Source organism: Mirounga angustirostris, unplaced genomic scaffold (genome assembly GCF_029215605.1).
Source record: "Mirounga angustirostris isolate CCGP_5_RB_7025 unplaced genomic scaffold, mMirAng1.0.hap1 SCAF_3, whole genome shotgun sequence".
NCBI lineage: Eukaryota > Metazoa > Chordata > Mammalia > Carnivora > Phocidae > Mirounga > Mirounga angustirostris.
Window position 1 is genome coordinate 90,016,601 of NW_026991711.1, and position 14,488 is coordinate 90,031,088.

The 14,488-nt window shown below is 39.5% G+C and overlaps 1 protein-coding gene across 1 annotated transcript in view; it reads right to left on the reverse strand.

The window, feature by feature from the left end:
• CNTNAP5 (contactin associated protein family member 5) overlaps window positions 1–14,488 on the reverse strand; it is an 819,371-nt gene that overhangs the window by 435,272 nt on the left and 369,611 nt on the right. Inside the window, exon 5 of the mRNA XM_064586403.1 lies at window positions 2,649–2,852. Within this exon, the coding sequence (XP_064442473.1) occupies window positions 2,649–2,852 (204 nt within the window). The remainder of the gene's footprint in view (window positions 1–2,648; window positions 2,853–14,488) is intronic.

Genomic DNA, 14,488 nt, shown 5'->3' on the forward strand with positions numbered 1-14,488 from the left:
CAGCAAGGAGCAAGTCCTATTCATTTCATATACCATTTCTTTTTTTTATTTTTTTAATTTTATTATGTTATGTTAATCATCATACATTACATCATTAGTTTTTGATGTAGTGTTCCATGATTCATTGTTTGAGTATAACACGCAGTGCTCTCTTCAGTACATGTCCTCTTTAACACCCATCACCAGGCTAACCCATCCCCCCATTCCCCTCCCCTCTAGAACCCTCAGTTTGTTTTTCAGAGTCCATAGTCTTTCATGGTTCTTCTCCCCCACCCATTTCCCCCCCTTCATTTTTCCCTTCCTACTATCTTCTTCTTCTTCTTCTTCTTCTTCTTCTTCTTCTTCTTCTTCTTCTTCTTCTTCTTCTTCTTCTTAACATATAATGTATTATTTGTTTCAGAGGTATGGGCCTGTGATTCAACAGTCTTACACAATTCACAGCACTCACCATAGCACATACCCTCCCCAATGTCTATCACCCAGCCACCCCATCTCTCCCACCCTCCATCACTCCAGCAACCCTCAGTTTGTTTCCTGAGATTAAGAATTCCTCATATCTGTGATATCATATGATACAAGTCTTTTTCTGATTGATTTATTTCGCTCATATACCATTTCTTTTCAGGAAGACGGGCATATGGGACATTCAGATATTTTTTGTTGAATAAATGAGGAATATTAAGAGCTTCTCTTTTTGCTACTTCATTATGTTTACTTCTGACATAGAATATTCATTTATATTATTTTTGGTTTTCATGTCCATGCTCTGCAAGATAGTTATTCCTTAGCCCCAGATTATACATAAGTAAACAGAGACTTCTGGGTTATGTGACTTTCTCCATAACAAATAGCTAGCACATGTCTGCAATTAAAATAGATCTGATGCATGACCACACCTCCTCCTTTCCATCATGCAATACCGTGAGTGAAACTGGTTTACAACATTGGATTGTGTATGTTGGAGCAGAGCTTTGGAAGGGGAATGGCATATCTAATTGGGAATATAAATGGCAGTAATTGGCAGATTCAGTGTAACTAGTAGAAGACACCTGTTCGGCTATTGACAAGTAACAGTAACTTCACTCACAATGCACAATGCTCTCTGAGCCATATGCAGTTGCAGGACTGCACTCCATTCATCCATATCCCCTTCCTGAAAATTGAAAGCCAGGTAATAAACTGATGCATTTTTCCTGAATATTTGTATGCTCACCCTTCAGATAATTCATTGATAAGTTGCTTCTTTAGGTATGTTAATACAATTAATCAAGTCATTAGCAAATCATCTTACTACTCTCTTCTGGATAAAATTCTGCTTCTAAAGATGCCTTTGATGTATATTTAATCTAATGCATTAGGTGTCAATTTTATTAATTAAACTTGGGATTCCAGATGTTCTCTCTGCCAATATTCACCATGGTGGTTAAGAAGATACTCAGAAATGCCTCAAAATACTTATGTTGTTTGGCTTTTGAGGTGAGTCCACACTAATCTTCATTCTTATGTCTCTCCTTCTAATTGTGAAAATGTGTTTATCTGAGATTTTTTTTTCAGTTTTCCATGCAACTTAAACTTACAAACTCAATCCTGCTATGATTGTCTTTCTTTACTTTGATAGCAAATACTTAGTGACAATTCTCTTCCACAAGTACAATATTCACCCTTAATATTAACAAATATCAATGAGAGGCAGGGAATCAATCTCATAAGGAATGGAACTTCCTTTTTCTTCAACTTGGGTGCTCTCTCTCTCTCTCTCTCTCTCTCTCTTTTGTTTCTTTTGCTGTGGAAGAGCTTTTTGGTTTGCCTTTGCGCCTTTGGGAATTCTGCCCCCTGCACTCAGCACTTGGTTCACTCTTCCTTCAAAAGTACCTTTGAGCATACAAAAGAGGCTGAGCCCTTCTCTCTCTTTCCCTGGGATAGGAAGTTGATTACAATGAAATTATAATAATGGCCTACCTGTGGTGAGGCAGGCCATGCTGGGTGTCCTAAATACACAGGAAGCAGGACATTGTACTAATTTAGCTGGTATTAGGCAAGTCTAGGGCTCAACCTGGCATAGCCAGGGCACTTAATGGAAACAGTGTTTCCCTTAACAAGACATGGGAATGCCCAAAAACTTAGACTTTCCCACTATACATATGGCCCTTTCTCTCCTTAACCAAAATAATAATAATAATAATAATAATAATAATAATAACAAACAAACAAATAAAAACAAAAAAATAAAATAAATGAATTAAAATGTCTCTTCTCCATTTTTCTCTTGGGACTGAACTTTCATAAATGTACCAATCAGAATAGATTGTGATTCTATTCATTAAAATATGTGTGCATGTGTGTTAAACTTGCTCAAGTTAAATTGTATTAAAAGAGATAAACAGATAAATAGGTAGCTAGATAAATATATATGAGCTTATAGTGATCCCTACCTACCAATATTATCTTGTTTCAAAGAATGCTATCTATAGTTTAACTATTTCACAAATGTTTATTTTTTCTTCTCCAATATGTAAAAGGAGAAAATGTCACTTAGATTGTATTCCAGTGACCTCCACCTGACACACAAGAGCAATAAGAAACTGTGACCCACCACAAAATAGAATTCCTGATAGCTCAACGTGGAAAGGAACAAAACCAGACCCTACCCAAGTTGAGGTGCAGGGCGAGCCTCCCCTTCTGGAGCTCCAGTGTGATGTGGTCTCCACGTTGACCTTCTCCATGGAATAGAACCCCATCTCCTTGCATGCTCTTGAACTTCAGAGAGATCACATCTTTGAGAGTGCTCATCAGCTTCTGATTGAACCTATACAGAAGGGAGCTTCGGCCATCAAAGTCAGCAACATCTGATTCTGGGAACAGGGAGAGAAAGAGAGAAAGAGAGAGAGGGAGAGAGAGATCAGTGAATATCCTCATAATTGCTCTTACTGCTTCTCATCTTTGTTGTTCTCCAATTTATAGGAATGTTCTTAATATTTGGAAGGTCCCATCTCAACAGAAAGCATACGGACTAGACCAAACCTAATTAGACTTAGGGGGATTAAAACCTCTCATTAGTGATATGTCATATTTTGCTTGAGGGGACAGGGTAATACCACAAGTACCTATGTCAGACTCTATGGTGCCAGATGCCTGGTAGTAATAATCTTTCATGATTTATCTTCATTATTAATTCATTTCTGATAGTTGGAGCCACTTGATCCCCTAATCTCAGGTTCAAGGTTAGAGATGAAAAAATATAGTCTATTATTCCACACCTAACTGAATAGCACTGTCTTCATAGAACCTGTGTTGAGAAAGATTCTGAGGTCTTCTCTGAGTTCAGTGGAAAAGAATGTGCTGTAAAGGAAGACTGCTGTTTGTATAAGGAGGGCAAATACATGACATCCTTACCATCCCTGCCTTATCCTGTGTTAGTGATATATATCATTATATTTTTATATATAAAAATGTTCAATTGTTATTGTTAAAGCAGAAAAAAGAGAAAGTCAAGTAATTATGATCTAAATCAACTTATTTAGTGGATATGTATAAACATACCTGAAAATTTCATGCCAAAATATTAACAGAGATTCTCACCTCACCAAAAAATATATAGAGATGGCAAGTAAGTATATGAAAAGACGCTCCACATCATATGTTATTAAGAAAATGCAAATTAAAACAATAAGGAGATACCACTGTACACCTATTAAAATGGCCTAAATATGGAACACTGATAACAAGAAATGCTGGCTTGGGTGTAGAGTAACAGGAACTCTCATTCATTCATGGTAGGGAAACAAAATGGAGCAGCTGCTTTGGAAGACAATTTGGTGGTTTCTTACAAAACTAAACATACTCTTACCATACTATCCAGCAACCTCACTGCTTAGTATTTACACAAAGGAGTTGAAAACTTATGTTCACACAAAAATCTTCACATGGATGTTTATAACAGCTTTATTCATAATTGCCAAATCTTGGAAGCAACCAAGATGTCCTTTAGTAGGTGGATGTATAAATAAACTGGTACATCAAGACAGTGGAGTATTATTCAGCACTAAAAAGAAATGAGCTAGCAAGCCATGAAAATACATGAACAAAGCTTAAATGGATATTACCAAGTAAAAGAAACCAATCTGAAAAGGCTACTATTTGATTCCAATGATACAGTGTTCTAGAAAAGGCAAAATTATGGGCACAGTAAAAAGATCAGTGGTTGCCTGAGTTGGGGAAGGGAAGGATGAACTGATGGAGCACAGAGGATTTATAGGGCATGGGGAAAATGAAGGGGGGGAAATCGGAGGGAGAGACGCACTATGAGAGACTATGGACTCTGGGAAACAAACTGAGGGTTCTAGAGGGGAGGGGGTGGGGGGATGGGTTAGCTTGATGATGAGTATTAAAGAGGGTACGTATTAAATGCAGCACTGGGTGTTATACGCAAACAATGAATCATGGAATGCTACATCAAAAACTAATGATGTAATGTATGGTGATTAACATAACATAATAAAATTTAAAAAAAAGAAAAGACTCTGTATGATATAATGATGGAGAAACCATGTCATTATATATTTGTCCAATAACATAAAATATACAACACCAGTGAACCATAATATAAATTATGAACTTTAGGTGATTATGATGTTATGGAACCTGGGCTGGATCACCCGACAGAAGAACGAAGTGGCACCTGGAGATCTTGGAGGATAGGAGGTTTATTTAACACTGGCGGGCTCAGAGGAGAGTGATCTCCAAAGGTCTGAGCCCCGAGCACAAACAAAGGGGGCAATTTATATACTTCTACTTCCACATACTTGGCAGTTTTCATGCCTGTGGGAAGTGGGGCAGGGAGAAGAACCCAGATTGGTGCACAGGGGAAGCGGGGCAGGGAGAGGAACCTGGAAGAGCCCTGGGGCAAGGACTGGGACTCTCTCGCTGGCTCCGTGAGCCATTTTAGGACACAGATTTTCTTTTTCAATGATATGTCAGTGTAGGTTAATCAGCTGTAGTAAATTTTCCACTCTGGTGGGGAATGCTGATAATAAGGGAGGCTCTGCATATGGAAGCAGGGCCTATGCTGGAAATCTACATACCTAATTTTTCTGTGAATTTAAAACTGCTCTAAAAAAAGTAAGCTTTTACAAATCAGTTACTAGATACTCTATTTGGGAGGTGTTCTATGTTGTTTTCACATTATTTCTCCCATTTTTTTAATTATAAAAACTTTTACAAAGAATTTTATTACTTTTACAATAGAGAAAATGTAAAGCTATTTAATATAACTTGAAACAGATTCATTACATACCATCTTATGTAGGTGGGACAGTGGTGAATGGGTATACGGAGGAAGCAGGATTAGTCTTATTTGAAATCAAGTACTCAGAAAAATCTCAATTTTTCAGTATTCATCAAGCAATTAAAATGCTCAGCTTGAACATACACAATGATAAGTTAAGTATATTATTTTGGCCAAGTTCAAGGTGCCCAAATTGAAACATTCTTTGTGAAGCCAAAATTCTGAAATGAAAGTAAAAATGAAATCATACTTTCACTGTAATTAGTTTTAAAATGCAATTTCACATTTATTCCTATGGAACAAAGTGATTCTAACCAAAAGGTTGCTGATGACTCTTTAGACCCTAAAAAGAAATAGTCCAGATACAGAGAGGTTTTCACGAATCCCCACTTCCTTTAGGCCCTTCCCATACCACCCACTCACTACTCCTACACATGCCCCCTGAATTCAACTCCTACCCAACCAAATGGAAGCTACAGACAACAACTTGTGATCAATCATGGAATAATGAGGGTCATAGTGTAGATAAGGTCATGGATTTTAAACTATGGTAGTCATAGCTTGTTAGCTGATTCACTTTGGGCAACTCTATCTCTTTGAGACTTGATTTCCTCATCTGTAAAATGGAGTAATTAACAGCCTTTAGAGAAGACTGTGGTAAGAGTTAAGTCTGATGACACATAAAAAGTGATAATATATACAAAGTGATGCCATCATGTCTGGCACATTGTTTGTGTTAAATCAATAATAGATGGTAGGGGTAGTAGTAGTGATTGAGGTAACTGGAGGGACTTGAGTTCCTAACCAGTACAACCTGGTGGCTGACACTCCACCTTCTCACCCAGAATGGTGTGATTTCACTTTTTGATTCAATGGATTACTGCCCAGGGAATGCCAAGTGTGCCCCAACTTTCCTTTTCTGCCATATTTCAGCTTCTTACACTCTAGTTGAAATTCTTTGTGTGTGCAGGGTGCATACATTATAAATCTATGTCCTCTTCTTATTGTTCCCTTCTGTTACTGCACCAGACTCTAGGTTAGGAACTGGGTCCTTAGGAACTTTGGTGTTGAACGAGTAGACATGACACATATTATTTATGGACAGCCAAGCTAATACGACTTTTGAGCTAAAACTAGAGGGCACACCCAGTGCTTTGGAAACAGAGAGCTGAAACACTATATTGTCTATGAGTGTGGGACAAATGCTTTCATGAAAAATACGGAATGTGTTATTGCTTTGAAGACACACCTCATGCCTTATGTCTCAGCCTACACTGCCCAGGCTCTTCCTCTCTCCACTCCAGGGCTCTACACCCCCCTCTCCTGATCCATCATGGCATTAATGACCTACATTTCATTCCCTCAAATGTCTAGCTAATCTAGTGACTTAGTGAAGTGTTGATGACGTAGGTTACCTCCAAGAAAATACATTTCCATATTGCCATGAAACCCAAAGCTAACAGAAGCAATCAACAAACAGAAACAACAAAAACATTGTTGAAGTCTAACAGCTCCAGGTTTCTGTTATGGTCTTGCTATTTACTAGCTGGAGGACTTGTGGAAACGTTCTTGACTTCTTTGGGCTTCAGTATTCCTATCTGTGCAGTAGAGCTAAGAGAACTCACTCTACAAAGTCGTGGTGAGAATTACATAAACCATACCTGGAAATGTAGAATCACTCAGTATTCCACCCCCCTCCATCCATTATTAATCCAAAGGCATTACTACAGTGGTAAAGATTTGTGCATTGCCATATAAAGATGATATGAAGAACATAGTTTGATTTGGTGTCTGTCATATAACACTGAGCAGGTATGCATTCAAGCCTACATCATCACTTGCCACATTCTTAAAATAGCCTCATAACTGCCCTCCCTGATTCAACGTTTGCTACCTCCCTCTGACCCATTCTCTCATCCTCATAAAACATAAGTAACATCACACATGGCCTTCGCTAAAGCCCTTCAGTGAACTCCCTTTACACTAAGAATTATATTCTCTCTCCCGTGATCTGGCTTTTTGCTTTCCCATCTCATCTTTTACTTCCGTCCCCAAACCCTGACTCCCCTTTATGCACAGTGTGCTTTCAACGTGTGTGCATGTGCAATGTGGGGATTAATCCAGATAACATATGCAGAGCACATATCAGGAGCCCTGTAATGGTGTAAATTTTTTTTTCCACATGTGAACTTACTTAACGTCGATCAACTTATGAGGAACATACTATTATTATTCCAATTTTGCAAATGATGAAACTATGGTTCAAAGAGATGAAGAAGTATGAAGTTAGCAACTGTCAGAGCCTGGATTCCAACCTGCCCCATCTGATTTAACCTGTTCTGTGTGTGCTGAGCACTTTCACAAGGGCTGCCCCCTTTCTCATGAGGATCTGATGTTCAGCTGTCAGGCAGGTGGTTGGCCTTTCCTAACAGGTTCCTCCCATTAGCTAGTCTCCCCTAAACATCCTGCTACTTCCTTCATAATTCACCTCCCAACTCCCAAGAATTTGATTCTTAGTTGTTTCCCGATGTGTTCATAGTCCAGCTCTCCAGCATGATAGCGACTCCCACGAGGGCAGGGGCCAGATGTGTATTAACCACCTCATTAATTCAGAGCCCCACACTGGGCCCAGAACATTATGCTGCCCAGAAACACCTGTGAAATGACTTAGTGACCCAGTAAGGAACCTGTGCCCAAAGGTAATACTACTGATTGTCCCCTGACTTCCTGCCACATCACCTGCCCCCAACTTTGAAAAGCCTGGTTTCTCAATCACACGCTCAACCACCTGGGACATGATGCCTACAGGACCCACATACACATGTTCACCAGTGCATAAGTGAGAGGCCCCCTTTAGAAAGCAAAGAATTGGTCTGGTGGAGAGTGAAAGCTTTCCTCCTAAGACCACCAACAGCTAATGAGAGAAATATTTCGCCAATCTAAGAGAACTCGGGCAAACACCCTGAACCTTTGCAATATGGGGTCACACCCAAAATGCATCAGCCATTTCTCAGAAGGAGAAACAGGGGGTTAAAAAAGAAAAAAAAAAATGTTTATAAAAGAATTAAAACCTTCCTCAGCTGAATACTTAATACTTCCTCCCAGTATGGAGCTGTGTGAAGTACCCAGCATTCCCAACTTCACCTGGATAAGCAGATTTCAAATGAAAATAATAAAGGCCCATATTTTTAAATTGTGGCTGTTAAGAAAAACAATTCTATTATATGCTGCTTTTTCCTTTTTAGATCTTATTGTAACCACTTTGTCGCGATTCTCTTGTTCAGCACTTTCAGGACTTAGTTTGTGGTGTGGAGTCTGGTTATGGACATGAACACCTTCCTCATGTCTTACAAGCAAATTGAAAGAAGATTCTCTTTAAAAATACGACGAAAAGAAAAAAGAAAAGAAAGCAAAAGAAGAGAAAAAGAAAAAAAAGAAAAGAAAAAAGAAAAGAAGAAAAGAAAAGAAAAGAAAAGAAAGAAAAGAAAAGAAGTAAAATGGAGTGTGTTGGAAGGTGTGTAGAGATAGGCCCCTACTGGCAGGTGGAAAAGTGTGTAATTACCTCAAAATGTAGTTTTAAGGGCACCAAGAAAGTAACTGACAAAACTAAATGTATCTTCCTGCTCTTTATTGCTGCCTTTCTACACCACCCATAGAGATTTCTTATTCTGGATGAAGTAATCCATTCTCTAGGGGAATAAAGGAACAAATTAGCATACATTGCCTGATTTAATGCTCTTGACAGTCCTGCAAAGTCCATATTTTTTCTCATTTGTAACATGGGGAAATCAAAGCACAGAAAGATTATGTACCTTGCCCAAAGGCATACACATAGGAATGAGTTGTGTGACATAGAAACCATCAATGTTTCTTCTTAAAAGTGGGGGTTTGTTGTGAGAACTACATGAAATTTACATCTCATACCTAACGAGAATGTACATGGCTTTGTACACTGAGCATTAAGCATGCACTGGGAAGAATGTATGTATGTGGGGATGTGTGTATAAGAAAAGAGATGCCAATTTTTTAAAGATTTTATTTATTTATTTGAGAGAGAGAGAGAGCTTGTGCACGAGAGAACACAAGCAGGGGGAGGGGAAGAGGGAGATGGAGAAGCAGAGTCCCCATTGAGCAGGGAGCCCGATATGGGACTCCATCCCAGGATTCCAGGATCATGACCTGAGCCAAAGGCAGATGCTTAACTGACCGAGCCACCCAGGTGCCAAGGAGATCCCAATTTAAAATGAAGATAATGTTAAGTGGGGGATTTTCTTGTCCTTAAAAGTTTATATGAATTTCCCTGTGGTCCCTGCTCTTCTGCACTTCCTCTTTCACTCAGAGACCAAGTTTACTAAGAGCAGTGCTTTCCTAAGAGGGCCAGGGAAACCACACAAATATCTGAGAGACTTTTTTAGAGTAGACATGCATTGCCTTCCCCACCCTCACTATCTCCACTAAGTTCAAGTCCGCTATCCTAGTCTATTTCTGTGGTCTCATTTCTGTAAGACACACTTGTATTCAAAATTTGTTGAACCCCCTCAACATGGCAGTGCCCGTGTTCAGCACAAGTAGACAGTGATAAACTCTATAGAAGTCCCTGCTCTCAAGGGCTAAGCTAAGAGACAGCAAACATACAATCACATATCCCTGGGAAGAGGGTAAGCACTTTGTGCTGGGGGTTCCCAAAGGAGGGATGACTAGCCCTCTCTAGGAGGAGACAATGCTACTCCTGAGTCTTGAGGGCTGAGTGAAGATCAGGCAGGTGAAGTGTGGGGACAGGGCTTTGCCAGCAGAGGGAAGGAGCTGTCTGTGTGAGGCATGGAGAGGACATTGGGTCAGATCTAAGATCTGCAAGGATTCAGGTTTGTTGGCAGACTGGCTCTAGCAGTGTGCTCTCTGCACCAGCAGCCTTGGGAGCACCAGAAGCTTGTTAGGAGTTTCAGGTTTTCAGCCCTCACCACAGCCCAATGGAATCAGAAATTCTGGGCATGGGACCCAGAAATTTGAGTTGTTTTGAGCCCCCTAGGTGATTCTGCCAGCTGATGTCTGAGAAGCTCTGTGCTAAAGCACAGAATATCAGGCAGTAGGGAATCCAGAGACTGGGGACAGAGTCAGGGCTTTTATGATGGAGCATCCTGTTAAAAATAATATGGGTTTCAATGTGGCCCTGAGGTCAATGGAAAAACAACTGTCAAAGTATTTTTAAGTAGGGAAAGTGTATGGCCAGTTCTGGTTTTTAGAACGAACTCTGTTTTTTTGAAAGTTCATCTGTATTGTTCGGTCAGTCCGCATTCCAGTCCTGGCTACCCATACCACCCCTCCCCAGTGGAGTTACCCAATTTCTTCTTTCAGCATTTCTTATTTTATCAACAATGCTGGCTAAAACACAGCTGTTAGATATTTACTTCCCAGAGTGGACAATTTCTTCCTCTTTCTCAAAATCAATGTTTAGGATCTCATTATCATGAATTCAATTCAACTCAATTTGTAGTTCTTTAAGGTGGTTATACATTGGCAAATTTCTCTAGAATATGAAGGAGAGCCCATTTGGGGACCCAAAAAGTCTTCAGGATGAGGGCAGATCCTACAGCTCATAAAGCTCTCGTTTTAGGTCAAGATAAAACCAGCACACACTCCCTTCCATCCCAGTGGTGCTGAGAAATGCCAGTGCTGGCCGATGTCCCACTGGGCCCATAATTGCTGATCCAGCTGTCATAGCTTGTTTTCTGAGAAAGAAAGAGTTCTGGAGGCATACTCTGGCATATTTGATGGATGTTGGTAGCTTGTCAACAATCCAGCTAAAACAAGGGCTCCACTGAATAAAAGATTCCAAGCTAGAATCCCCAAGTGAGCTGAGAAGGATTCTGGCGTGGGCCCATGACACAGACTCTATTTTCTCACAGACAGGAAAGCCCCAGCTCAGAGTTGACAGGACAAACCATTGATTCACCCTGAGACAATTAGTCCCATCAGACTCTTTGGCTGTTCACAGTAAACATGATTTTCAATACAATTACAGTATGAAGCTTAGCTCATGATACATTATATAAGAAAAATGATTATTATTCAGACCATACACTTGCGCTGAGGACTCCAAGGCTTTGGCCAGCAAGCAATCCACAAACCACAAAGGTTTCCACAGTCAGCTCAAATTTACACAGATCTCCACCAATCCTGACTTTCCCAGGCCTTATCAGAAGCTCCTGATAACCTCAGATGAACTATGAAAGCAATGTCAGTTTCCAAAGTTAGCGCTGACAACCCCCAAGAATCGCTTTCCTTATGGAACTTCTGACATTTCTATGTATGATAGCAGGGAATACACAGAATAGATCTCAAGAAGACAACATGAAAAACAGTCATAGTACAAAAAAAAAAAAAAAAGGCAAAACTTTGAATTCCAATCCTAACTTTAGCAGATAGAATTTTTAGCTCTGACAGTCAGATGCGCCTTCTTAAAATGCCTAGTTTTTTTTTTGGATATCTTAGACATGTCGACAGCTCTGAGCACACTTAACATTTGTAGTTCAACTGGACTGTTCGCTAACTCCAAAGATTAGGCCCAAATAAAGTAATCATTTTAAGGAATTTTCTACTAATTAGTAGAGACCCAATAGCAATAATAATAATGATAATAATAATAATTACCATGATAATGATAATAATGGTAATTATTCAATAACCCGCTAAAAGCATTCTAAATTCTGATAAGACATAATGATAATAATAATTATGATAATAATTATGATAATTATTATTATCATAATTATTATCATAAATAGGACTGGTGGCTCAGTTCATTAATTGTCTGCCTTTGGCTCAGGTCATAATCCCAGAGTCTTGGGATGGAGCCCCATATCAGGCTCCCTGCTCAGTGGGGAGCCTGCTTCTCCCTCTGCCCCTCACCCTGCTCTCATGTTCTCTTTTACTCTCTCTCAAATAAATAAATAAAATCTTTAAAAAAATTTTTAAAAAGTAGATATCCTTTGATTTACTTTTTCTTAAATTCACTGGCAGATATTGGGCATATTTTGCTCTTTGTGGTCACTATGCAGAGCTATGAGATGCAGATAATTGAGACATGGGTTGTTCTCTCCAGGGACTCAGACACAGTACCATGAAAACCCAGCACATGAATTGTTCTGGTGGAGAAAGAGGTGATAAAGGAAAGCATAATTATGGCCCCTACACCTTGTTCCCAAGTAGGGACCTGTGGGACTTCAAGGAAGCATTGGATAATTCAGCTGGGACAACAGCATGGACCAGGACTGATTAGAACCAGTTGGGACATGGGGTCACCCCAAGTAAAAGGCATAGGGAGGCCATGTGAAGTGGCAGGTTACAGCCACTGAGGTGCAATATATTAACAAAGTTTTGTTAAAGGAGTGCTACTTCACAAATCTTATTCACAAGCTCCGAGAAGGAATGATCAAGGCAAAGGCTGATCCGAACATCCAGCCCTTGTTGTGTAAATAGCATAACACAATTATGAGCTGTCCCCTCACCTTATAGACCATCAATAATCTTCAGCCACAATGCACAAATGTTCCCTGTGAAGGGGTCTTTGTGCAAGGAGACACGTTTACATTGGAGTGACAAAAATGGAGAAAAGAGCTGCTATTTCCCACCCTAAAACTAGCTGGTATTTTTTTCTAAAATAAGATTTACCACAGTTTCAATTTAGCGGGTTATTGAATACTCCTTGCTAATGATTCTACCTGGATACAATCTGTGAAAGTGAGCGCGAGGAAGTCAGTGCGGGGAACAAACCACTACAGTGACCATTTGGACAGAGTAAATAAAAATAAAAATTTAATTAAAACAACAAAAAACAAACAAACAAAAACTGTAAGGGGCAAGTCCTTGACGTTTTTGAGGAAACCCACTGCTGCTAAAGCGGTTGATCTCACTATTAATTCATTTTGCCACTTAAGGTTCCTTTAAAATCACAACCGTTAGCATCGGGGTACCAGGAATCAGAGCCATACACTCGGTCAAAGCACACAGCGAACAGCATAACATCAATTCACCAGGACAAAACGTTAGCTGCGGATTTCCCCTCCTTTGCTAGCCTTATAAAACACTTGGTTTACTCAACCTCCATGTTTAGAAGTATGTTTTGCCTTTTGTAGTGACTAAAAATCCTGAATTCCTATAGGGCAGGGATTGTTTTGTTTGTTTCTGTACTCCAAGCCTAGCAGAGAGGGGGGCTACTGAGTAATGTTCACCTTCTGTTGAAGGACTTTTAAGATCTTCAATCAATAAGAAAATTTATTCCAGATTTATCAGAAAAGTTGCCTTAAGGTAGAATATCGCTGTGTTTTTTGAGTTAATGTGTTCTTACTGCAGATATATACGTATATTGGTCTCTTCACAGAAGAGATTTTATTTTATTTTGGTTATTCTTCTGTGAACTAAGAGAAAAGAAGAAGTTAACTAACTCAAATTTTTAGACCTTTCTGGACCCCAATTTCCTCTGCTATAGAATGAAAGAATTGCAACAAGAGATCATGGAGATCTCCAAGACTGGGGTCTCCAAGCCCTCAGCCTGACTGCTGTCATCCTGTCCCCTCCAGGGTTTGCATAGCTATAAACCTGGCCTTTTGAGGTCCCCTGTGATATGGGCCTTAACATGCCAAAGATGAAATTTACTACTTTGTGGCCTCTACCATGTAAGACAAATGGCCCCAGAGGATGAGAACAACAACAAAGTGAGCAGCTGAAGGTGGGATGACAAAGAGATTTATTTGGAGAAAGAGAATATGACTTCAGCTCTGAGGCTGATGAATTTTGGATGACACCACTTGGCCATAATTAACCAAATAGGGGCAAAGTCTTTTTTTGGGTGGAAGGAGGCAACTTGAGGTATAAAATAATGGTTGTAATTTTTAATGACATTGGGAAGCCTGACAGATCATTATGGCTTATCAGAATTTATAATGCTTTTTAAAATTAATTAGCTTCCCATATGGAAAAGAATTCAAGTAGAAGCCCTAGACACAAGTCCATATAGCCTAAAGTCACCAGATGGTCTGATGAGGGTATATAAAAAAGTTTACCTCTTTCCTCTGAGGTACAGGTGGAATGTAGTCCTGAATAAGAGGGGAAAGGAAAAATGGAGAGAAGTGTGCTGACCAGTGTAAATACAGATAAAGATAATGATGATCATAGCTAATACTTTTTGAATGCTTATCATATGCCAAG